The sequence below is a fragment of the Strongylocentrotus purpuratus genome, unplaced genomic scaffold, assembly GCF_000002235.5.
Source record: "Strongylocentrotus purpuratus isolate Spur 01 unplaced genomic scaffold, Spur_5.0 spur5_scaffold_14, whole genome shotgun sequence".
NCBI classification, from domain to species: domain Eukaryota; kingdom Metazoa; phylum Echinodermata; class Echinoidea; order Camarodonta; family Strongylocentrotidae; genus Strongylocentrotus; species Strongylocentrotus purpuratus.
In genome coordinates, this window is record NW_022145599.1 from 4,138,732 (window position 1) to 4,165,431 (window position 26,700).

Consider the following 26,700-nt stretch of genomic DNA (forward strand, 5'->3'; position numbering starts at 1 on the left):
TAATAATATTGTATGGCTTTGTTTTTGTGTGATACAAGAAGATATTGCTCTCGCTATGACAATCACTATGAACATGACGGACATAGAAAGCGGACAAAATATACAGTTTCTCATTTTACCCTCAACAATTGCTATAATAGACAAAGGAACATCCCTTCACTGCTATTATGTAAAAACGTGTAGAACAGGTGTCCCATGCATATTCACCTGTTCTACACATTTTTACATAATAGCAGTGAAGGGATGTTCCTTCGTCTACCATAGCCATTGTTGAGGGTAGAATGAGGAACTGTATATTTGGTCCGCTTTCTTTGTCCGTCACGTTCATAGTGAATATTAGGCTCGTCTTTGACTTGTCCAATATTGTCATAGCTTGAGCAATATATTCATGTTTCATACTCAAAGCCATCCAAAATTATATAAATATCACAATCATCAAATATACAATAATCTAAAATCATTCTCACTTTCATGGCCTATGATATCCCATGCATTGTACAAAATTCTTTCCTACAATATCCTATGGCACAAATGCCAATTGGAACTAATAAACATAATTGGTCATAAAAGCAGACAAAAAATAATTATCAATGAGTAAATAAAAACAACATCAGATTAGATTCAATTTAAGCTTCAATATTCATTTATCTTTATCTATGGATGAATCAATATCTGTTCCAACTAATATTCTGTAACATTCATAAGGTCTTGAATAATTAAGCATTCAGATTTTGTACACATATTTGCTCCCTGACTTGTAATACATACCATCTTGGCTGTGTTGTGGCTGAGTTGGTACAGCTACAAGATATCTTGGAAACAATCTGTAAAAATAAAAGAAGAGATAAGACATAACAGTACTAATTCTCTAAACAGAGAGCAAAGTTGATTAAATGTCAATGCAACCTGTATAATACATATTCATTTGGAAGCAGAAAATGAGAAAAATGGAATGGCAAAAGTTTAAAGAATATGAGAAAGTTGTGAAACTTTAAAATGTATCATCACAAAACTTACTATATCAATCAAATCTCAAAATGGCAAGGTGGCAAGTGATTTGTGACGTAATCACCTTTTGTTGGATGTTAAAGTATCTTTAATTTCTGATTTTCTCTGAAGCACCTTTCTCCTTAAAAATCATTTTCTATGTGAATTGTGCATAAAACTGGCCATATGTGAATAACTACAGATAGACTCATAATTCCAAAAGTATTTGAGATGTCAAGTCCAATCGAACCTGCATTGTGTTATAAATGTGTTAGGTACCCCACTCTTTAAGTGTACATCGGTATCATGGCTTGCAATATAAAGAGATCAAGACCTCGCATTTCGACTTTGAACACGTTTGCTGACCCATTTCTTATAACCAGACTAAAAGGCCCAACGACTTTCAAATTTTTATGCCGATGTTACGAAGTAGCCTTTTTGGCAGCGCGGAAGGGATTAATAGCCACTTAAGACAAAAAATATTTTCAAGACTTTTTATTCCAGGATTATTTCATTTCGACTCGTAAGTATGGAAGTACACTGTGTAACTGTTTCAAAAATAGACAAATCTGCCTTAATATATCCCATTTCTTGCTGGTGGTTTTCGGCCAAATGTATAGTAAAAACTCGAAACCCTGAAGGCGGTGTTCAAGCTCAAATCCACCTCCACAGATTCCGAAACTTTATAATGAAGCTTTCACATGTGTCTCAAGCACTTTCAATGACTGCAACGTGTGACGAGACACTTGCGATTGGATGCTGCAAGCCCCTGGTCTTTTTTGCACATGAGCTCTATTTCAGTAGGGGCGCTAACTCCGGGAAGCTCCAACACCGGCGCCGCAGGCATCGGAGCTTCGGGTGGTTTCGTTGGTTTCTCGTGGGGGGTAGTAAAACAGCCGATTGGGTGATATTATCGTTAAATCTGCAAAGGGAGTACTTACATGTACAATTTTAACATCATAGGGTGCACGACTCCTCAGGGCTCAACTCCAATCACTTGAATGTATAATTTGAAGAAGTCTTCGATCAGAAAAAAAAGGTTAATTCGGGGTACTACACCAACGATTCTTCCATGTCGCAGCGTTGATTCAAAATAGCGATGAGAAGGTACGCATGTGCGGCAGTGGCGAAGAAAATATGAATATTCATGCTATCGAGCGCCGATCGCTCGAAATCGCTGAATATGCACGACTCGAACAAACAGAGCCCTTCTCAACCTCGTGCATATTCAGCGATTTTGAGCGATCGGTGCTCGATAGCATGAATATTCATATTTTCTTCGCCACTGCCGCGCATGTGTACCTTCTCATCGTTATTTTGAATCAACGCTGCGACATGGAAGGATCGTTGGTGTAGTACCCCGCATTAACCTTTTTTTCCGATCGAAGACTTCTTCAAATTATACATTCAAGTGATTGGAGTTGAGCCCTGAGGAGTCGTGCACCCTATGATGTAAAAATTGTAAGTACTCCCTTTGCAGATTCAACGATAATATCACCCAATCGGTTGTTTTACTAGCCCCCACGAGAAACCAACGAAACCACCCGAAGCTCCGACGCCTGCGGCGCCGGTGTTGGAGCTTCCCGGAGTTATAGGGGAGCCAGTCTGAAAATGAGGATCGTCCGAATAAAACGAGGATATCCTCATAAACGCAGTCAAAGTGCTCCTAAAAAATATGGATCATCCGTGAATGTTTTTTTCCCCGCGCTCTGCAGGTTCCCGATCTGCGCACTGGCAATGCGAAAAAACGAATGCCACAAGTTCACTGTCTAACTATAAGTCAATGTAGATTCTAAAATGCATCAAGAAAAGCATTTCGGAATCCGTTTTTTCACATCGCCAACACGCAGATTGGAAATCAGAATCGTCAGCGAAAATGTGGACGATCCTCATTCTAAAGGACGCAATTTGTCCGCGTTTATGCAGACGATCCTCATTCTCGGACCAGCGCCCTTACTTATTTTTGTTTCTTCAGTCAAGTTTAGACATGGAATTCCCATGATTTGAGTAAAAAGACAAATCAATTCTAGCAATATGGCATGAGTTTATCTAGAGCTAGTTGCAGACCATAACTTTTCCTTTTTCAAAAATTCTAAGCTATTGATAGAGTCTAGATCTATGTGTGTGATGCGAATTGCAAGCAAAGATGAATGAACGTTATGTCGCGTTGATATCAATTTCACCATGTCCAAACACACACACTTGACACTGCGCTCGAAATTTTCAATCGTCGATTGAAATTCGACGTCCAACTTTACCCTTTACATTAGGTCCTTTTCTTTGCCATATAAAAATCAAGAAGGTATACATCCGGTAGCTAAAATTAAAGTGCAATGAACGTGGAAATAGTATTTCTAGTTCTACCAACTCCGTCTTCGACGCTACATTTACCAACGTAGAAGTCAATAGTATGGGCCAGTGTAACTTTTCATTCGAATAGATACAATACAAGGACAATTCATAACATGTCTAACAACGTGAGATGATAATTTAACAGAACGAAAAACAGAGTAGTTACAATATAAATGTATAAATGACGTAGAATGATATTTTGGAGGGTATAAAAGGTTTGGATTATTGTGATTTTATTCGATGTTTTCCATATAACAAGTCGAAAAAATATCTACCTGCTTCGCAAGAATGAAAAGAGGTCGACGATAGAGGGCGTGTATGCCAAGTCATGAAATCTTTGCTTCAGTTTTATTGGGGGAAACTTGAAAGAGAGAAAGAGACAAAGAGACATTATTATAAGATTTCTCTGTTTGTTTTTTGTTTTTTCAACCAGGGGCGGATCCAGCCGGCGGCATGAGGGGGGGGGGGCCAAATCTTGAGAAAATATTAAGCTGTGAATCAGCAAGCCGGTGAACGGCGAATAAGCTGTGGGGGGGGGGGGGGGGTAAGAGCACATACAAATTTTGTGTTGGTCTAGTTTTAAGCGGGGGAGGGGGTGCTGGAGAGGAGGACCGCTAATTATATATTTTTTTGGGGGGGGGGGGCAACATTTAAAAAAAAAAAAAATTGGGGGGCAGGGGGGCCCGCTTTTGTTTTTTGTTTTAAAAATGTAAAAATTTAAGTTACTTTCATTATTTTTTTACCGTTTTGGGGGGCTAGGGGGCCGGGCCGGTAGAATCGGCCCATGGATCAGCGCCTGTTTTCAACCACTATAATTATGCTTATTCAGTCTTGAAGAGCTTCCTCGTTATTTCCCGACCTATTTAGAGGTTTGCGTCCATAAAGATATTCCCATTGGACAGTGATATAGAATGAGTTTTGAGCAGTAAGGGGAGTATAATTAGGCCTAAGTGTTATCAATTTTTTGAATAAATTTCTCAACCACAGTTGGGGCAACAGTTTCGAGCCCATGCTTTCCCTTTCCTTAATTAGTCTCAAACAGGGGGTTGAGGCTTTTCCATCATGACATTCTCCCATTTTATGTTATATGGATTGTTTTATTAAACTCATTTTGATGGGAAAAACGGCGATTCTATAAAGCAACGCGTCGAACCGAAACGAAAAACATTGTTCCACCTCGGATCCTTTTGTATTGGTAACAGTGGCGACAAAAGAATAAGGCTCAGCTTTATTCACCCGGAAAAGCTCTCCAATGTGAAGGGCGCGTGAAGTGCACTGCCCCCATTATCAACGCTAGAACTCTGGTCTCACATGATGAGCTTGTGAACACTGCAGGAGCATCTTGGTGTTCTTGATTCATGTATTTGTTTGTGATGTTCAGTATGGATTATGGCGGATGAAACATATACAACGCCGGAATGATAAAATGCTGAAAATCAGGTGAGACAATTTAGAATTTATTAGTCTTGATCTGAAAGTATTTTTTTCAGGAGGTGAAATCGGTTTGTAAGTGAGTGATAAGAAGAGCGCTAAAACCAGATATCGTGAAAATAATCGTGTTTGGTAATTCCACCCCCCCCCCCTTGTTTTTTTTAATAATTTGTAACTGTCTTTGTTTGATTGATTTTTTTGGCCTTGGTTGCTATTTTCGGCCTGTATCAGTGGGCTTCATTCTGTATCAAACGATTTAAACAACGTATTTGACTAAAACACTTTTATCAAAACGCATAATTGATTAATGTCACGTACAGAGTAACTCCTGAAATTTGAAATATTTTATATTGTTTGAAAAAAGGCTAGGAAAATATTTTGTTCACCGTAGCAAACGTGAAGGAACTGAAGTTGGATGGAAAATATAGTCCTAGACATTATAGATGGAGACAACAGAAATAGAAGATTTGTAATTTTGCCCAGCAAAACAAAAACGGGAATGGGATTCGAGCTAAAATGATAAAAATATGTTAGATTTATTAACGTCTTTCTTTTGAATGAACCACGTGAATCCTTATATTTCAGTCTCATGCAATGACGGTTAGTGTTAACGCATCAATAATCATTAAAATAAACTGGAAGTCTTGGTTATGAGTACAAAATAATGTAAGAATATATGACATTTTATCACGGTCTACATAAAACTAGGAAATGTTGTAAGAAGCGTTTAACATTGAAATTATCTCTGAAGCAGCTTTAAGAAGCTAATTAAACTGGGATGGGATGTGTTGTGACAACAGGTGATGGCGCAGACAACAACATAGCGGTGTAAAACTTACTATATTCAATAAAATGGTGATGTGCAAATAAAAAACATGCTCCGATATAGTTTACAGCATTCTGAAACCTTTATAAGAGGTTCCAACCATAGTGAGGACAGGAAGAGCGGCCTCCTGCATGGAAAGCAGGTTTAATATCTCTAGTTGGGAATGCATCGCCAAGAATATACAGCTACAAACCTTTAACCAGTAATGTTTCTCTACTTTAACACTGCTTTTAGTTTAATTATGAACAGTTTTATGAAAAGAGCAAAGATAAAAATGATCGCAAAAATAAAATAAAAATCGCAAGAAAAATCTACTACACGATGAGCTGGGTCGCGGGCAGGTAGGGGGTCTACATTAGTGCCTCCGTGTACTGCCTGTATACATGTCATTGGTATTTTTATATGTCGTTTACGAAGTAGGTCCTATGAGCTTTCAATGGCCTAAACAATACACCATGGATGGGCGGTTCGTGACTTAATACGATTGGTAATCTGCTTATAAGGAATCAAAAGGAAATCTATGGGTCTGGAAGAGACAAAAGGGTTGAGATGAGAGAGAAGGGGGCAAAAGGGGGATTATGGTAACTTAATTGTTGTAGTTTCCAAAAGGCGTAGAGACGGAGCTAAGTCATATACTGCAGACCATGGACTTTATCCAGTTGTTGTTTTCTTCATATAAGAAGCGGGATGAAAGAGAGCAGCCGCAGAGCAGAAGTTTTGCACGCATAGATTGGGTAGATGTTACTTGAAAATGTTTATTTTCTGATGCAAATTTATTCATGAAAATACATTTTGTTATGAATTTGATGAGAAACAAAATATTTTTTAGGTTTTATTATTACATCATTGATTAACTATGGCCCAAGCACATCATATGCCACTTTATAACATATTAAATATATTTCACAGTCATATTATTAACTATTTTATTTTTATTTATTACTTTGTAATTGTACGCTTTTTAAGGCATTCAATCAGATAAAGTACAAATTCAAAATAACCTTAACTTGGGAAATCATATCTCTTTAAACACATAATTCTATCAATATTTTATTTGGGGTAGTTTCCGGTAGTTCGCCTGACTTTTCGAAACTTTGCTGTCAAAGACGTTTACTAATTTTTAAAGGAAAAAAGAAGTCACGAGAACGCGTCAGAATTTGTGCATTCCGATGTCGTATATGGAGAAATTTCTGGAGGGAGGTATGATAGCCTAAAGTATCTGCCACGTATAAATTTGTTGAAATTGGAGAATTGAGTGAATATATCTCAGATCAATCCCATGTACACGTACAATTAAAATGTTATATGTATTATATCATAGAACTAAGGGCGAACATCTGTAAATTACTTTCTTCGTCTATATACGGAGCATCTTCTTGTATTTATATAATACACGGATAAAATTCGTATGTAACTGCCCTTCAACTGTATTACTTCTAAAAATGCATACTTATCCACCCTCCATATCCCTTTCTTTCCTTTCACATAATCGTGTTTATTTTTCTTTTCTTCATCCCATTGTTATCGTTCATCTTTACTTCATCTATTCCTGGCGCTGAGTGTTTTGTATTTCAAAATAGTCTTGGTTTCCATGATGATGGGTAAGTACAATAGAGTGTACAATTTCCTTAAAGCAGGATTTCAACAAACAGAGCCATAAAACCTATGACTGTACAATCCAAACTATTTTAAGTAGAGCTACTGGCGTAGATCCAGGGACAAAGGAGCATGTGCACCTGCCTAGGGGTGCCGCGAGAGAAATTAAAGAGGATTTAAGTCTATTTGGGGGTCCATTATAACATAAACATCAATTTCGTGAAAACTAAAAAGAAGAAACCGATATGCATCTTCATGAGGAGATAACAAAATTTTTAAAGACAACATAATTATGTAAGTGTCTTTTGTTCCACGATCAGTTTGCTTGCTCGCAAAATCAATAAACAGTATAATGATTACAGTCAGTGAAGTGCCAGAATATCGTTACATTCGCGAATAAAGGTGCCCGAATATAATATATCTTATATTTTGTTTAATGTCGAAATTACATTTTTAGCTCGTTGTTCGCTTTACTCGCTCAGAAAATTTTAAAATGGGATAATTCTGGACAACGAGATGCCTGAATATTCTTATATTCTTGAATTTTGTGTTCATATATTGGGCAGCGAGGTGCCTGCATACATAATATTATATTATATCTTATCTAGTGTGTTTTGTTATCAAAATAACATTTTTACCAAACTAAAACAAATATTTTTTGTTGCTCCCTCGCAAATTTTAGAAACAAATTGTGTCTGATTGGTGTACATGACACTTGATGTGCACGGTGACGCTAAACTTTTCTATTTCTCAAAAGAATGCTGTGACTATTGACAGGTTGAAAAACGCTTGCACTGCTCAGTTTCCATGGCATGTTTTCATCCATCACCTGCACTTCATAACCGAAAAGAACAACGGCTAATGAAAGATTAAGAAAATTACGCAACCGTAATGAAAATCAAGCGTATACACGAGAGGGGTTTGGCATTGTAATTACCCATCTGAACTGGACCCGTTAAATAGTAAGGCAACAACAACAACACAAATATATCCCGGTTCTATGACCTCTACACTAACCGTTTATCCTTCTTTCGTGCATGCAGGATGAGGAAGCCTACATAGTGTATATGGGCAATTCCACGGAAAAAGGTTCACTTGCTAAAAAAAATATACAATTTGCGATATCTTCAGAAATGTTTATATGACTTAGTATCAAACTATAATGAGCTCTTTGATTTGGGAAGTATACCCTGTCCAATGGAGGTGCTTTGAAATAATTAGGGAAGAGGGGGGGGCAAAATGTGGCAACAGTTTATATTATAGGTCAAAATATTCTGTCTTCCGTCGGGTCTCGGCTACATGCGGTTCAGATTTGGTAAATTTTATTATGATGAAGGGAACAAGGATTAACGGTACGTAAGAGCTTTTCATAGTTCCGTGAACATGTTAAAACCAGGAAGCTGCAATGAACCACGTTATCTTCAATAGCCACAAATAGGTCTGATCTTTGGGATAGGCTCCATAGCCCTTTGAAGATTACAAGTAGAAGAAGAAAAAGAAGAGTGTCATGTCCGTTAAGCTGGAGTTGACTGCGTCATGCATTCCGTGATGAATTTAAAGTGAGAGAGAAATAGAGAAAGAAAGAAAGAAAGAGAGAGAGAGAGAGAGAGAGCGAAAGAGGGGGGGGGGGCTAAATGTATCAATCTGAAATTTCCATTGAAGGGATGTCAACAGCAAATAAAGCGCAAGCGGCCCAATGTGCCCGTACCCTTTGGTCGAAATTATAGAAATTTGGTATCAAAAGATAGGAGCCGAGAGAACTCTGTCCCCAGTCCTCTTAGAAAAAACAAATTAAAAAACAGAGCCTCCCGGGCGTTCCGGATTGATATGCCCAGTGGTCAGGACTTTGTAAAGCCCTGCTCTAGGGGATAGGTGTCTGGGGGAGTAGTCTGGACACGGATTCTTTTTCACGATGTTCATTAATTATTCATTAAAAAAATTTAAAAAAATAACCAAATGCTACGCTCTTATGGCAAAATTTCATAAATGGAAAAAGTAATCATGAAATGGATCATGATCATAAATTTAGTTAACGCATTTCAGGATTATCGAAGAAGTTTTACAGCATTTTGTTATGCATTCATCAAACTAAAACGCAAGAATGCACAGACAACCTGAATGACACTGCAATGTTCTATGATGAGTACGAATGAAAGACTTTAATACCATGCAAAGTTATTATTCTCTGCTCTTCTTCGACTCCAGAAACTGCAAAATACTGCTGCCCTGTATTGTCATACTTTCTTCTCGTAGAACTCACATCACCCCCATTCTCAAATCTCTTCTCTGGCTCCCGGTATGTGACCGAATCATTTTTAAGTCGTTGTTACTGGTTTTCCATTCCTTGTATGACTCTGCTCCTTCATTCAATATGCAGTTGATTGTTAAGTATAAGCCTACAATACATCTTCGTTCATACAAATCTTCCTTATTAGTTGTTCCTACAAGACGCGCAGTCCCTGGGGGATAGAGCCTTAATTTTCTCATTTTGGTCCATCCCTTTGGATTCGTAATTTAACAGCCCTCCATGACGTCAAAGTTACTCTAAAAACCCATCTCTTTCTAAACAAAGCTGTTATTGTGGCTTAATACTTTGTGTTGTTTTAGTTTACCTGTACTTTAGTTAAGAAAGTGATAAGTTCGTGATTGTTATACAAAATGCACCATGAACGTCAGAGCCTGGCGGATACCGGCGCTATATAAATATCCATATTATTATTATTATTATTAAAGTTCCTCTGGTGTTAATGTTGAAGAAAGTATTTTCAAGCACCAGCAACGTATTGCGTAATCTTCCCTTTACTGCTCAGTCATCTGCTCGCGCTCAAAGGAAGATGCCCCGTAATTGCACGGATGAATGCCCCATTTCTTGATGAGTATTGACTTTATACGCCACAAGTTACGTTATAGGGATGGAAAATCGATGATGATATGGTCAATTATGGTTACTCTCCGAACAAGGGATATAGAGTAATATAAAGTTAGTGTTATGCTTAACAAACTACGTCGTGGATTTTTCGTAGCTTTTTCATTGACGATATTTTGCAAGTGTGACGGTTGTGTTTTTAACATGCGTCATGATTTCTAAACCGTGTTTACGTCATTTATAAATCTATTGTACATAGAATATTTGAACAATTCACATATATATTTCTAGTTTAGGATTTTAAAATAAACATGTATAATATACTCTTATCAAGAGATGTAGACCTGTACAACTGGGAAACATAAATTAGAGTAAATTACAGAGCGTAACATCACACAGGATACGAACTCTAAATCGGGTTGATTAAACCATCAATTCCAATTTAAACTAAAAAAATAATAATATTTCTTTCTGCATTGAGTCTGCATTGGATGTGGTGGTGCGTGTAGTTTGATTGGGTATGTGATAGCCTAACGAACAACAAGATGATATTAATAATTATGCTAGATTTTTTAATTTCTCTTTTAAGCAAACACACGAAATATATTAATGAAATACATCACTTTGGTTTCAAAGTTTTTTTTTTTTTTTTTTACATGACTAAACCCAGATCATGACTTACAGTCTAAAGTACTTGCAGTAGTTTGTTGAAGAACAGAGTGCCAATGAATAAAGAAAGGAAATGTACTGACATGCAATACGCCATCATAACTTTTTGACGAGGAAAAGAACAACTTTTCATTTCCGTGGTGCTCTGTGATAACAAATAAACAAGAAATAATACACTAATTCATTTCCGCTTCATGCTGTAATACTTTGACATCTTCGTTTTATAATGTTGATGAAAAATTCGCTCTTCTCGTATATTTAGGCAACCCATTAAAATTAAGTTCATAAAAATCAGTATCGTAATTAACACCGGTACTGGTACCCCTCGCCTCATAGCAAATGTGTATGACGCGGGCGTATTATTCTTTGTTTTTTTCAGACACAAACAAAGTGTTATGACATTCAATTAAGTAAAATAATATAGCGGCACAGTCTTATTCAAAAACAGATATCGATTATTATTTCACCGTGTTCGGACCACGTAGACTTTCTTCTATGCATTGAAGCCACTTACACCCTCCCCCTCCCCCTTTCCCAGCTATGTGTGACGTAACAATGCATGGCGCCTCATCAATACGAATCAACGTGCGGGTATAGGGAAGGTGCGATCTATAGAGGGATCCCAGCACACTAGTCTCATCCGATCAGTCTACACGGAGTTGTGATAAGCCTCTCACGGCTCAATGTGGTGACAAGAAAGTGTCACATATTAACTGGTATAAACACTGAGCTGACATATCTTTGGATTCTTCGTGCCTTTGATTCCGACTCCCTGGTTATACAGTGCCACTGGAAAGGGTTATCTACATCATACTTTTTAAACATTTTGGGCATACTTCTTATCCTTCCTTCGGAGTTGGCTCGTTGCCTATAGACAGGTACCTGAGGAATAGCGGAACGGCACCGGGTCCCGATAAGACGATCTTGAACAGTTGGCCCTGGAAAATTGGTCACCTCTGGAGTATCAATTTAAATAGGTTCAACACTGACCGCCTAAATATTTATGATTAATTTTCTGTAATGGATCACTATATCGGATACTTTATAAGATGATTGCAAGATCGAACAATTGGTCTTCTCGTCTAGAAATACTGAAATAAGTGACATATTGGAGCAACAATCTTCCTTTCTCTATTGGGGCAACAGGTAAGAAATCATCTATAAAATAAACGAATATTATACGATTGTATCCTTAGACAATAATTAAATAATATGCAGTGTTTTCATAAGAAAGAAGAGTGAAGAAAGTTTGTGACAACAGACATACACAATGTATGCATCCTGAATCAAGAAGAAAATAAGATTAACATTAAGAAAAATAAAAAATAATATTAATACGATAAGTTTATCAAGATATTGGTAAATACAAAATAGAATTCCCCTGAATTTGGTACACTGTATTATTTTTTCAAGATGGTGAACCGACATTATTTGCTCCAGCGGTAATAATAGTTCCAGGTTTTGTGTATTTCGTCGATAATTATATTATAGGGTTTGTGAGGGTTGCAATTGGGTTTTAGGTTTGGTTTGGGTAAGGATTGTTATGCATGGTTTAGGTCCAGGAAAGACTTCAGCAGGTAACATAGACAAGCGTACATCAGGTATCAGAAGGCACATGAATGTATATATTGAACTTGATGCACACGTTGAATTTCTGCAATTTTTGTAATATAAGCTGTCCAGTCCTCGCAGTCCATGTTATTTGAATACAGTTAATGCCCGCAAAAGTTAACCCATGTGCTTGCAATTGAAGTCGGAAAAATAATGCTAGTGGTGGGGTGCTCAAGACCTGCATGCAAACAAAATAATTTTGGGGGGTCGATCCCAAAATTAAGGGGCATGCGTCTCTTTTCGCCCCAGCATGGATCCGCCACTGGCTCATAATACACAATTATTTTTGCTCTAATGGACTTCATGTAAAATATTTAATCTTTGCCATAGATGAGCAACTTTCAATGGCATTATTCCGCCACATTAGAGACACTGGCTGATCATATATTTATCCGCTGTCAAATTTATCGCTTTTCATCCCCTGTACTCTGAGAAAGGCGCATGAGTTGTAATTTGAGTACATAACAATCAATAATTTAAAGGTACTATGTCCCTTTTGCAGCCAACCTCAAAGGCTGTAGAACTTTGCAGGAATTATGAATATGTCAAGTATGTCCTATCTCTGAAATTTAAACGTTAGCAGTGTCCTCATATTCAAATTATGCAAGGAAAAGCGTTTACTTGCTAGACTTCACTGTCAGATACTTTTGAGTGACTGACTGGCTTTTTTCTTCTTTGGTAATAACATACATGAAAAGAGTTGTAAAGGGTACATGAGTATTTGTCTACATCAATAACCCACTTTTTGTGATGGCCAAGATTAAACTGATTGAATCTTTGCGCAGCATAAAACGTATGACCATTCGGTACAATTGTCTGAAAATCAAGACTATTACTTTTAGGCTCTATAGCCCTAAAGTCGATTTTACAACTAATAGTCATTATTTTCCCACTAAGCTTTAAATCTTTCAACTCACCTGGTATACTGGCGTTATTAGCCTAGTTTATGAAAATGAGAATTTAGAAGAAGAAAACAAATTCCGTTTACCATCTGTTTCATAGTATGATATTCATTATTTGAAATCATCCCGTCTTCAATCGTCGGGCAGCAGAGTAGCGACGATACTTCAATTATAATAATCATCCTTCAAAATATTCTCAGCAGTTTCAACACTAAAATATTAGCAAGCAAATATTCAGTAAATAATTAGGCTAGGGAAGTGCTTTAATAACTGGACTACAATCCGTGTTTGAATAAGGTGATGGGAGTTTACTTTATCATAGCGCATCCGTGGAGCTTAAAAATCTATATCCAACAGCAAATAGCAAGACAGCTCACGAATATTTATTTTGGCGTCGAATTTCTATTTTTCAGGTAATTATGAGACAAGGGACAATATTATATCATGGCATCTGCCTTTGATGTAAAAAAAAAATAAGTAAACAGTAAAATACACAGCTGCTGGCATTATTTCCATGAAATGCCGTTCGAGTGCAAAATGTTTGAAAAATGTACGTCACCGTTGTTATCAATAACATTATGCCAAAATAGTTTGATCCATATTACATGTAATATTGACATAAATCAAATACTAAATACAATGATTACTCAGCTGCATGAATTTCATAAAATTTGCAATGAGAATTATAGGCCTGTAGTGATGCAAGTTTTTGTTTTCAATTTTATATGATAACAGATCTCTAGTATTCATCAAATTTTCATTCAATAAATGATTTTGACTATTGAAATGATTATAATAATAAGTCGCGTCCTTTCAGCTTCAACGCGAACCTGCTCCAAAATGTTCACACTAACAGGGCTTGTATCGATCACTCACTTCATCACGTTTCTTGTGTTTTTTGTTGTTGAAATGGCAATCAGTCAAGAACTGACTATTATCACCAACGACTTTCTTTTTAATATGAATTTCTTTCTTTCTCTTTTTTCTCTCTTTTTTAAATAAGAGTATAGAAAATAAATTTAAAATATAGGCTTCTCTCTTCCCCCTTAAAATTAAATGAAAAAGAAAAAAGAAAAAAGAAGAAAAAACGACAAAATGTAGATTTTTGTATCCTGTAGGTTACCGCGTAGTTTTTTAATTATCGTTGTTGTTGGTAATAATTTAATGGCGTTCATTCAGTATTGAATATTTACGCCATATCTTCAGTTTTATAAGAAAATCAGTTGTACATAAGAAAACTTTTTAATTATCGATTGAGTACTTTCTTATAACACGCTATTGATCTACGAAGTGTTTGGTTACGAGGCCCACCATTTCCGTTGCAATATCATATTGAACTGACGATAATTTTTTCTTTTCAATAACAAGCACTTATCATTTTTTGCAAAATGGTAAAAGATTAGGTTAAGTGCAAAAATAGACACATTGCGTACTCACAAAAACGTGAGTAGGCCCGTATTTGTGACACGAAGTGCCAACCCTACACTTCGTAGATTAGATGGCTTGTATCTACGAGAGTACTTAAAATATGATCACGTGATAACGTGAGTGATCGTAACAATAGGGACACTTATATACTGTATAGAAGAACATTACTTTTTTTTTAAATTTAGCTACAGACTCGCCGACATGTTCGTGTAGGATGTTGAATAGCATCATTAAATTATTTGATTGGCATGAGATCGATAAAGTTAGGCATAATGACGTGATGAAAATGGTTTCTGATCTATTGTCATCCAATTAAATGTACATGTAGTTATACCCAGTCATTTGCCTTCATCGCTTGCCTAGTTTAGAAAGTGCTCAGGCGAGAAAAAGTACACAATAATACTGAATTAGTTTCCTTTTTGTTCAGATGGTGTTTGGTTGTTGCCATGGTTACCACACAAACGGAGATTACGTCGGGACATGACAGGAAATAGGGATTTCGATAGACAAGAATAAAGAAGTTGCCCATCATCATAATTTTGGTTAAAATGTGCATGTGACACTAAAGTCATAATTTTTCAAGGTTAAAGGAAAGAAGAAAAAAATAGCTGATAATATACCTCACTTAAGATATCCAGCCATCTGATTGGTCGAAATTGCAGTCGTGATTTTAGCCATTCCCGTAAAGAAACGAAAAATGCCAAAACCATTTAATAGTCCAAGTGTATGATCCCGGCAAAATGCCAGTTATCGAGAAAATATTAAAATCTTGCTGCGATACCCACTGGTTTACGTGTTAAAATGTTCTTTGAGCGAGCACGGACATCATAGTTTACAGTGCTTTTTGTCTATGATTCCCAAGGCTGATCGAAAATTTCAGTCATTTTTCGGGCGGTGATAAACAGACAGTTTATCAGATTTCCCGTAATTTTTTAACCTATCTTTACTCGATAAAAAGTTAAGGTAAGAATTCTTGGTAGATTTTTGTTTGAATTCGGCATATAAAAGGGATATCGACTGCTTTAATACTCGAGGACTGGCTGTTTCTATACTGGCTCTCGGGAAATTTGCCTTGAGCGTATAAAAACAGTCAGTCCTCGCGTAGCAGTCGATATCTCTAGGACTTTTAGATTTGCACGTTGACAGCTTTGACTGCAACGTGTGACGTCATTTTAAGGCACTGCGCATGCGTCACGTCGTCTCAGTCGGCGATCGAGAATGCGTCAACCTTGATTTTCCTTAATCTAGTACGGTACTAGTATATGCCGCGTGCGCATAAAATATACAGTTCCTCAGGTAGACAAAGGAACATCCATTCCTGCTATTATGTAAAAATGTGTAGAACAGGTGTCACTTGCATATTCACCTGTTCTACACATTTTTACATAATAGCAGTGGAGGGATGTTCTACCATGTAGCAATATAGGCCATTTTCGTAATGTAACCGAATTTAATGCATAGGTCTTTGTGAAGTGCCTCAATGCAAACAGAATCCTAACTGCATACATTAGTTGTTGCCAGGTTGGACAAACATTATGGCTTGACCTACCTAGCAACACTTAATATATGCAGTTGCATTCTTACTATAGAACTACTATTATTCCTATCAGGTGAATGAAATAATTTGTATTGAGGCACTTCACAAAGACCTATGCATTAAATTCGGTTATATTACGAAAATGGCGTATTGTTGAGGGTAGAATGAGGAACTGTATATTTTGTCCTCTTTCTTTGTCTGTCATGTTCATAATGTTACTTCCTGCATACATGTATATCGTCGAGTGCAATCTAAAAGATTTCTAATTGCAGTCAACATGGGCAGTTCAGTACGTTGACACGCATGCTCAGTCGGCGTTCGTCGTGTTCTCGTCCACTCAATCTAAAAGTCCCTAATATTGAATAAGATTACGAGCTAATGTTTGTTGGGTTTCATTTTACTTTAACTATTGTTTGAGCAAGTGTGTGGCGCCAAGGGGGGGGGGGGGCGCAAGCGAATGTGTCACAAATTGAAGAAGAACATACGTGCCCCCAAAATCTTGAATATCCATGTGTGGCATTTGGTAATTAATCTTTCCCCTTTCTTGGATACGATAAATTCAAGCTCCAAGGTGTTTTTTTTTCGAAAGGTCGATTTGTACTCCTTGGTCGAGGACTCTCTCTCAGATTTTAACCATTAATCATGTTAATATTATTATCGCTACAAAGAGATTTTGTTGACGTGCACGTCTACTTTGGAAAAAAACATACCAATCACTTTATGACAATTATGATACACATCTCAATGAGAGGTGAAATAATGTGGATGTATAATAGGACATTCATGTCTAACGACGTGACCAATAATTGAATCTTCTTTGATATGGATTGGCTCATATCATTTCAGGCAAAATCAATACAGGCATGCCATAGTTTGTCATATCAAACGTTTTTTTGTTTGTTATGGATATCTTCTAGAGGAAAAATGGCCGAGACGGCTAGATCGATGCCTGCTTGATGAATCAATTATATCTAGTTGTTATTATTAACAGTTTCAGTAGAATTATTGGTATAGAAAAACTCACAAATTATATTACTCTTTTTCTAGGATTACTTTACACCCCGTTACGGACTTGAATGTCATGAATTGATTTATAATCAGGGAAGTTATCACCCGGAATAAGTTCTCTACGATGACAGCGTGAAAATAACCTTGATTTGATCCCCACCCATCCATTATAAACTCACAGATGTAATGAGCTCAGAGTCTTAATATTCCGAAACAACCAATTGTTCAGTCAGCTTGCATCATTATTCATGCACATAACAAATTCAAGGTCCAAAGAAAAGAAGAAAAGATGACCAGAAACCCCTTCTCCCTAAATGTACTTCCTATCCTCACAGACAGGACATCTACAGCAAGGTAGCCATCTGTATACCTTGGCCTCAAATTAAAAATTCACTCGCATAATAAATCTGGTGAGTTGGACACCCGTGTGAGCTATTTTAATTACCTTTTGATTAGAGGAACTTAGTGCATTTTGTAATGAGTAATACCAATAAGTGAGAAGAGTCGTCAAATTTCCAAGGCCATTTTACAAAAAGCTTACAGAGCTTTGATATATGGACTCGAGGTAAAACGAATGTGTAAAGAGGGGGAACCAAAGATGTTCATGATGATCCACAGCACATGAATGGCGCCATTTATCTGTTTCAAACCTAATCAAAGAGAGAGGGGGGAAGGGGAGGGAGGGAGGGAGATAGCAAGAGAGGGAGGATGGGGGAGAGAGGGGCTAAAGAGAAGAGAAGGGGAGGAGAGGAAGACAGGGGTTGATAAGAGAGAGAGAGAGAGAGAGAGAGAGGGGGGGGATAGAAAACTAGCAAACAAAACAAAGAGATGATAATGACAATGGATATCATAGTTTACGAACATACTTAGTATACTTGAAAGAGTGTCATGCATCTACAAAATGAAAAAGCATACACTATTCACAATGATTGAAAGGAATGACGATCCAATGAAAGCAAATCCTGCTAGTCACTTATTCTTTCCTCGATAGGTACACGTGACGCCTCGGTCTTCGCCTTTGTCTTTAATGTAAAGTAACTTCTTTAATGAAAATTTTATTAACCATCATGTCTACTGATTCACGACAAATATTATGTAATCATGTGACGCACAGATGGCCGTCACAGTATTTCATTTTATACTTTTGTTAAAGATATTATGTATAGTATCTTAATATTTGTGTAACTTGAAGAGTTATCAGCTTGACCGGAACAAAGAATGAAACATTTTCTAATGAGATGTAAAATCTTAATGTTCATTATTTCTGAATTATTATTCAAGAGGAGTGTTCCGGTTACATGCACCGGTCTTCTGCCTCGGATAATCACCCCGGGTTGAATATTACTCTGAGCTGCGTGTCATCGTTTTATACCCATCCGGTGAATGAGCAGGAACCTTCTTTATTAAACTCTGTGAAGCAAAGATGGGTTCAATCGATATTGATTAACGACAGCTTGATTAATTATTCACCCTTTCCCTGAAAATCTCTAGACATGTTGTTGGTATCGTGGAACGATGTATAATTTAATTCACGTCGCTTAGTACATTGAACTTCTTAATCTTAAAGACCGTCAATACTACTGGGCCAGAAGGGATTAGACCACACAGCGAGGTCACTGACAGGTGGCTATCTCATTAACTCAGCTCTCAACTAACATAAGAAAAAGAGGATCATGGGGGACCAACATGCACCGATTGAGAAGTTTTCTTTATAGAGGGAGCAAGTAGCTACAAGTAGGACAGTGGGGCTTTAAATACGAATGAAATTAACATCATGCTCAGATTGCCAAGCTACAATTATAATTATTATTACTATTTATTCGGGACAGACGAAGTCTAGAAATGAATGTGAATTTCATTTTTAAATGGGGGAAAGAAAGGGTATAGAAAGGGAGAGGGAGAAAGAGGGAGGGTCGAGAGATCGATAGAAGAGGGAGGGATACAAAACACTTGAGAAGAGAGCTGGACAGAGAGAGAGAGATAGAGAGAGAGAGAGTGGAAGAGAGAAAGTGAGAGCGAGAGAGCGAGAGAGAGAGAGAGAGAAGGTGAGAGCGAGAGAGAGCGAGAGAGAGCGAGAGAGAGAGCGAGAGAGATGGTGGGAGGAGAAAGAGGGTGTGTGTGTGTGTATTGGGTTTTTACAGACGTGTATCAATCAGATCTGATTATTTACGTCTGGGGACCGAAAGACGTGACTCAGTTTCGAACCTGCGTCCTCGGCTGAATCAGTTTGTAACTTCCACTTTTACAGGATTACAGGCGCACGCCACAACGCCTAGAGGGAGAAGGATGAAAAGATTATAATAGGGAGGGAGAGAGAGAGAGAGAGAGAGAGAAAGAGAGAGTAAAAACATACATGGTAAGATAGAGGGAAGGAGACGGGAGAATGACATAAGTGGGTAATAATAGGGACTTTTAGATTTGCGTGGACTGATACGTGTGACGTACATTCAAGGCAGTGCATTAAAAGGACGTCGACCGTAGCAATCCACATTGTCTTCGTGCGAATCTAAAAGTCCCTAATAACATGAGCTGGATAGAGATGGGGAAACCCGAGTCCCAAGGGTATCATTTCCTGTTCCATAATCACCATGTACTATTCTAATATACGGGTGTGATCTGATCAATACCCTTCATGACACCTGCTGGAGAGAACAGGTGAAAGGGAGGGGGGTGGCCGGGGGCACTGGCAAAGTCGAGCTGTTAGGTAGTTACATAAGCATGATAATTATTGTGCGAAAGATATGTTTTAAAGGTTATTGTGTTGTTGTTGTTATTGTTTTGTTGACGTTCTTTTCTTTCCTTTTTAAAAAAAATACTGACTAAAGCAGGCCAACTTGGGCACCCGAAAGGGGAAGTAAGACAGTCAGAAAGACGTGGGATAATTTTAAAGATATACATTTCCTAGCTAATGCTTCAGAATGAGTGCTGGGGGTTTGGAATGTTATATAATGATATAAAAGCAAGTGAACTTGACTGAAAGATGAATATACCCATCATTCCCATCGTAAAATAAATTGTGTAAGTTCATTGTGAACTGTGTCAGTTTCAATGTAAAAGTCATTAAATAATAATCTGTTGCAAATAAGGTAACCTTTATAGCAATCAACCGTGATTGTTTCCAACAAACTTGTCTATAACGTAGATTGGATGATCTAAAAGTGAAGATATTTTGGTTTATAATTAAGTTTCACAATGTCCATTCATTCATAGTGAGTGTTAAAACTCACCTTCGATTTCTAACCTTCAATTACAACGTTCAATTTCTACCCTTAGTGATGCCTAGGTCTCACTTTTGCCGCGGCGGCCGTGGGGTCTAAAATAATTATCTACGGATAATATCAATAATTATAGGGCCACCGCAGCATTCCCACGGTCACATACGGTAGCAGTCACATCATTTTATGTTAGGGTGGCCGCACGGTGTATTTTTGAATTTGTGGACACCGAAAACCTGCGGCTGCCGTACGGCCTTTGAAGTGATGACACACGATCGCATATAGGGCTTCCCTGCGGCGGCCGTACAGTTTTTAACAAATACGAAGGCAGGCGCAAGGTAGCCGCAATGCCACCGTGCGCCCGACGTTTGGTCGCCGTGGAACCGCTCTACGGCAGGGCTATGGTGTGTCTTATTGTCTAATTGCTACGGTGTACCTAGAAATGAAAAAGGTTATAACTCGCGCTATAATCCCACGGCGACCTGTGCGGTGACCCTGAGGCCACCGCAGGTATCTCTCGATTTTGGGGGCTTACGGCCACCGTATTATAGCTGTAGAGCAAATGTGACCTATAGGCATTGATTTATGTCAAAGTGTCGCTGTCCGCTGATATCAAAGAACAATACCAATTGATATTAACTGTCGGTTTTGCATAAAATGCATACCAGCATATTAATGTCTTACAAAGTACATTGCCATTCATGATTATCAGGCCTAGATTTATAGTGTTTACTAAAGCCAGGTGATATTTTTATAAAACACTTGACACTATGACACTATGACACTAAACGCTGAAATTAGGAAGAAATTAACGTCAAAAGGAATTAGAAATTGGACCTACATAGGCTACTGAAATGCAGTTTGGCTTTGAATTTTTTTGTGAGTCTATTTAGCGCCAGACGGGTGTTAACTCTGTGCTAAAGAATATGAGTTATTGCCCTTCTTGCTCTAAAAATACGTTCAATTATGACTGACTTATAAGTTATAGGTTAATTTTAATACAAGGTAAAATTCATTTAATTACTTATTCTTCGATATCCTATCGAACTCCATCCAATACTCCCATATTCCACTTTATTAGGATCATGATTATGGTGAAGGACTAGCCTTCAATATCTTATATTGTGTTGAGCATTTTCTATTATTATCTTTCAATAGACGTCATCGGTCTAACTCCATTACCAAGAAAGACATCTACTTCCTTCGCAATGGTAACTGAGTTGGAAGACATCACTATGGAGTCGACAATGACCATGGATAGCAATGACAACATGACCACGCCTTACTTCGACGATGAGTACGTCTACGATCAATCCGACGTCATCATCAACTTCGTCCTTGCGTCCATCATTGGATTCTGTGGTTTCTTTGGGATCATTGGTAACAGTCTCGTGGTCATCTCTTGGGCGATGTCGAAAAAACTTCAAAACATCACCAATATCTTTGTTATCAGGTAGGTTTCATTTTTTTTCTCTCGGCTAAATGCCTCACCACTCCAAAAATGCTTTATTTGATTAGATATGAGTTTATTTGATTCTTATTTCTTGGTTCTTTATCGCTTTTTGAATATTTTTCATTTTCATGCGACACTGTTTTAATGACTACAGAGTAATATACAACAGTAGTAAATAAAAAAAAATTAAGTAGGGCCTAACACTTAAACTTGAGTTCTGAAAATTATATTACATTTCTCAAGAAATTGCCTGATATTTTTCTGAATTGTTTATCATGCAGTACATAGGCTTTTTGAAATAGCAAGTTTTAAAAAAGCTTACAAAAACTACAAATTTTCTTGGAAAGCCCAACTCATGAGTCACCATATGAGATGGTGTGTATGCAGAAGGTTCATAATAACTAGCTCGATACATTTCCTACCAAAAATAGTTTGGCAGATGTCGTGAATTTGACTGATTTTTAAAAAAATATGATTGTTTTCAAACAGATTACCTTTATCTGCAAAAAATATCAAAGTTCGTGTATCAATGGTTCATACCTAGTCAAAAAGGAATTGTTCTCTTGCTTGCCATAGTTGTTAGATTGTCCTTATGAGATTTATTTTAAAAAAATAGATTTATACTTTAATTCGTTACAAGTTGTAGGCGATGGAAATGCAATTACCCTTTTATCACTTTGATTTCAGTTTGAGCATCACAGACTTCCTTGGTTGTTCGATGCTACCCATCCAAGTATACACCTTCGTAGACTTCGCCAACGGACCACCAGTGCCTGACTGGGTGTGTAGGATGTGCGGCGCCATCTGCCTCATAGCCTTCAAGTCCAGTGTCTGCCATCTAGCGCTTATAGGAATCAACCGGTACGTGGTCATCACGCGGTTCCGTGCGCAGTACCTACGACTCTACAGCGTCAGGAACGTCCTCTTCATGGTGATCTTTGCATGGACCTTTCCCACCCTGCTCATCATGTTGCCTCCCGCGGTGGGACTGGGACACTTAGGGTACAACGCTGGAAACCAACTCTGTGTGTTTGACGGAACGCCACTCCAGCTCAGGATCATCTATATCCTGGAGGAGATCCTCTTCGGGTTTTCTTTCATCATCATCGTTACCTGCTACTTCCGTATCTACGTCTACATAAGTCGACAGCATCGTGATCTCATCAAAATCTACAGCAAGCGTGAGCGCAGTTCTGGAGGGCTCAATATTCCCGATTGCATTACCGAGGTGACTGAGACTACAGACGTTGAACCTTCAACTTCTTCAAATGTTTATCTTGACGCCGGGACAAACTCGCCTTCGTCGCGAAAGAGTGTCACGTCAAAGATCTACACCATTAATGTTAAATCTCGATCGGAGAGCAAGAAGCGGCGACGAACCGCGTCGTCCCAGGAAATGCACAAAGTTCTGACGAAGCGCGAAATCGACATCACGAAAAATCTCTTCATGGTTGTCTGCTGTTTCTTCTTTTTGTGTTTCCGCACATTCTCTGTCTCACCACGGATAAATGCTATAACACTAACTTCAAGTACACAGCGACAATTCTAGTTATTAACTCTCTCACCAATCCTCTCATTTACTGCTTGAAGCATCCCACTTTTAGGGAGGTTTCCTCATGTCTGTTCCGTGGGGATCTCTCAGGGATACCAAAACCAGCGAGATGGCTCAAGCGTTTGCTGAACAAATGAGGTCTTTCTTTAGCTTTTGGCAGTCTCGCGTGTTATATTTGGCTTATTCACGTAAATCAGATGCAACCAGATTAAAGATGGTATATTGACCCATCTCCGTCACTTGGTGCAATGTGCGAGTTGATCTTGAATTCCAACTTTTCGGAAAACTGAAGTGGTGAGCATGGTGAATTAAGTAATGTTCTTACAGAAAGTAAGAGAGACTTAATCGCTGTGAGATGGAATCAAGATGACGTCTTTCGAATATACAATTAGAAAAGTTTGTTCATGATAAATATGATAATATCAACGACTATAGTTATATAGAAGAAACATTTTAACTCACTCACTGAGCAGTATATATCGATGACTGTGGATATCCATTGTAGCTGTGTGTCTGGTCGGTTTTGTTGCTATACTTGAGTGTTCTTCTCATTCTTGATGAAGGGTGTTCTTCTTATTCCACACAGCCAGCTGAATGCATACAGTCTTTATTAGACAATTATGGTTGAGAAATTGTTGTGTAAAGGTAAACGTCAAGATTTTTATTTTACTTATTCAGTTGGACCCGACCATTGGCTTAAAGGCAGTGGAACAAAAGGAAAACTCAGTCCTCAGATTAACTCTCTCGGTTAAACACGATTTGGAACAAACTAATAAACCCAGTGTCGGTTTTAAATAGTAATAGAATATGGCCGAAGTGTTTTTCTCGGCCGGATAAGTCTTATTTCTGTGATAGTTTGCCTATGGAAGATTCATTTTATCTATTCATTGTACATCGAGTATTATTATAGACATGATGTTCCACATAATAAATAAATAATTTGGATTTTTGACTTTTTAATTCGTATAATCATTTTGATAATGATAATAGTCGCAAAGTAGTAAAAACAGTATCAATGCCATTTTAATACATGATATTTAAAGCGCAGGAAAGCGCGGTAATGGCAATATAACTAGGAGTATTATGGAATATACAAAATGAGGAACACGGTATAGAGAAGTTGACATCAACTTTCAATAGAGATAGTTATGGATGATATTCTAAAATGATGAAATCACAAAGAAAATAATGTTGAACAAGTGTGTATACAATTTTCCGTTGGAGCTCTAAAAGCTGATTCCGACGAATATTTCCTGCATGTAAATGATGATCAGTTCCATGATGGTGCTTTTATTTTTGGTATGTGACAAATATAATAAATGACCATGGCTATCAAAGGCGATCAATTAAACACGCACACATTAAAGGGAGCTAGTGTAGCTTGACAAATGATGGTTAACGACATCTACGTCTACTTGTGGACAACTGCACGTAAACGAATGGACTTCATTATATTAACGGTAGTCGGCGACTTAATCTCTACATGGTCAGCGTTCGCGAAACAGACCGAATTTTTTCTCACGCTTCGGTTTCGCGTACGTTGCACGAACTTGATTGCTGCGGTCGCGTCGTCCGTAGTCGTATTAAACCCGACTGGCCCCCAAGTCACGCCACGGGAAAGACACGTAGTGCCGTCAGGCAACACTCCCTTTAAACACTATACAGACGTGTAACCTGCTGCTCAAGAGTAACCTGACGTTAACGTGTAACCTGATGCTAAAGCGTAACCTGTTGTTAAAGTGTAACCCGATGCTAAAGTGTAACCTGCTGTTAAAGTGTAACCCGATGCTGAAGTGTAGCCTGCTGTCAAGGTGTAACCTGACGTTAACGTGTGACATGCTGCTAAAGTGTAACCTGCTGCTAAGTACGTGTAACCTGATGCTAAAGTGTAACCTGCTGCTAAAGTGTGACCTGCTGCTAAAGTGTAAGCTGCCATTAAAGTGTAGCCTGCTGCTTAAGATTAGTGTAACCTGCTGCTAAAGTGTAAGCTGCCATTAAAGTGTAGCCTGCTGCTTAAGATTAGTGTAACCTGCTGCTAAAGTGTAACCTGCTGCTAAAGTGTAACCCGATGCTAAAGTGTAACCTGCCGTCAAATTGTAGCCTGACGTTAACGTGTAACCTGCTGCTTAAGATTAGTGTAGCCTGCTGTTAAAATGTAACCTGCTGCTAAACTGTAACATGCTGCTAAAGTGCAAGCTACCATTAAAGACTTAGTGTAGCCTGCTGTCAAAGTGTAATCTGACGTTAACGTGTAACCTGCTGCTAAAGATGAGTGCAACCTGCTGTTAAAGTGTAACCTGCTGCTAAAGTGTAACCTGCTGCTAAAGTGTAGCCTGCTGCGAAAGTGTAACCTGCTGCTAAAGTGTAGCCTGCTGTCAAAGTGTAACATGCTGCTAAAGTGTAACCTGCTGCTAAAGTGTAACCTGCTGCTAAAGTGTAACCTACCTGATACACAAAGATTCAATCAGTTTAATTTTGACCATCACAAGTAATGGGTTTAGATGTAGACAAATGCTCATGTACCTGTTACAGCTCATTTTATGTATGTTATTACCAAAGAAAAAAGATGTCAGTCAGTCACTCAATAGTGTCTGACAGTGCAGTTTAGAAGGTTTACCGGTTTCCTTGCATAATTTGAATACTAGGACATTGCTAATGTTTATATTTCACAAAATGACATACATGACATATTCATAATTCCTACAAATTTCTACAGAATTTGATGTTGGCTGCAGAAGGGACATAGTATCTTTAACAGACGTGAGTAATACATTGTGCATGAGGCCATGTACTTTCTTCACTGTAACCATGAACAGCTATCTGGAGAACATTCAGTATATCCAAAATATGTATATAATTATTTTGAAGTATATAAATGGGAAGAAAACTTGGGGAAATGGGGGGGGGGGGTATTATTATTTGCTGTATTCCATTGATTTGTTTAGTTGGTATTAAAGTATATTACTACGTAAGCTAACTTCAAATATGGACAATAAAAGCAATGCTTATATATACCATGTTATACTTGTTCGTTTATTTGTATCGATTGTGAATTAAATGCATGTAACTCTGATGTCGTAATTAAAGGAAACAAACTGTTGCTGCAGACAGTGCATCATGTTTGTCATCTTCATGTGATGACATGAACATTAGAGAGTAATGCCATGAAGGAAAGTATGATAATTGTGGAGTGACAATATTAGAGGGAAGCGAGAGAGAGAGAGAGAGAGAGAGAGAGATATACGTGAAAGTATATATATAAATACA

At 37.9% G+C, this 26,700-nt stretch overlaps 1 protein-coding gene and 1 non-coding gene across 3 annotated transcripts; one reads left to right on the top strand and one right to left on the bottom strand.

Moving 5' to 3' along the window:
• Nucleotides 1-770: 770 nt before the first annotated feature.
• On the bottom strand, nt 771-3,682 carry LOC589123. Its single transcript, XR_004063883.1, has 2 exons — nt 3,615-3,682; nt 771-824 (listed from the first exon to the last, which is right to left on the bottom strand). It is a non-coding gene; the product is annotated as an uncharacterized LOC589123 (transcript).
• Nucleotides 3,683-4,607: 925 nt separating this feature from the next.
• On the top strand, nt 4,608-25,444 carry LOC100888030 (melatonin receptor type 1B-A). Of its 2 annotated transcripts, none has more exons than XM_011684800.2 (3): nt 4,608-4,779; nt 21,587-21,881; nt 22,569-25,444. In XM_011684800.2, exons 2-3 carry the CDS (start codon nt 21,637-21,639, stop codon nt 23,428-23,430), a joined length of 1,107 nt encoding a protein of 368 aa, XP_011683102.2. In that variant the 5' UTR covers nt 4,608-4,779; nt 21,587-21,636; the 3' UTR covers nt 23,431-25,444. The 2 variants fall into 2 exon arrangements, with proteins under 2 accessions (XP_011683102.2, XP_003728196.2); XM_003728148.3 differs by lacking the exon at nt 4,608-4,779 and adding an exon at nt 11,134-11,873.
• Nucleotides 25,445-26,700: the final 1,256 nt, after the last annotated feature.

Coding starts and splice junctions, on each gene's coding strand:
- LOC100888030 (XM_011684800.2), top strand. CDS start 21,637: ATGGTAACTGAGTTGGAAGACATCACTATGGAGTCGACAATGACCATG. Junction 21,882..22,568: donor ACCAATATCTTTGTTATCAG/GTAGGTTTCATT, acceptor CTTTGATTTCAG/TTTGAGCATCACAGACTTCC.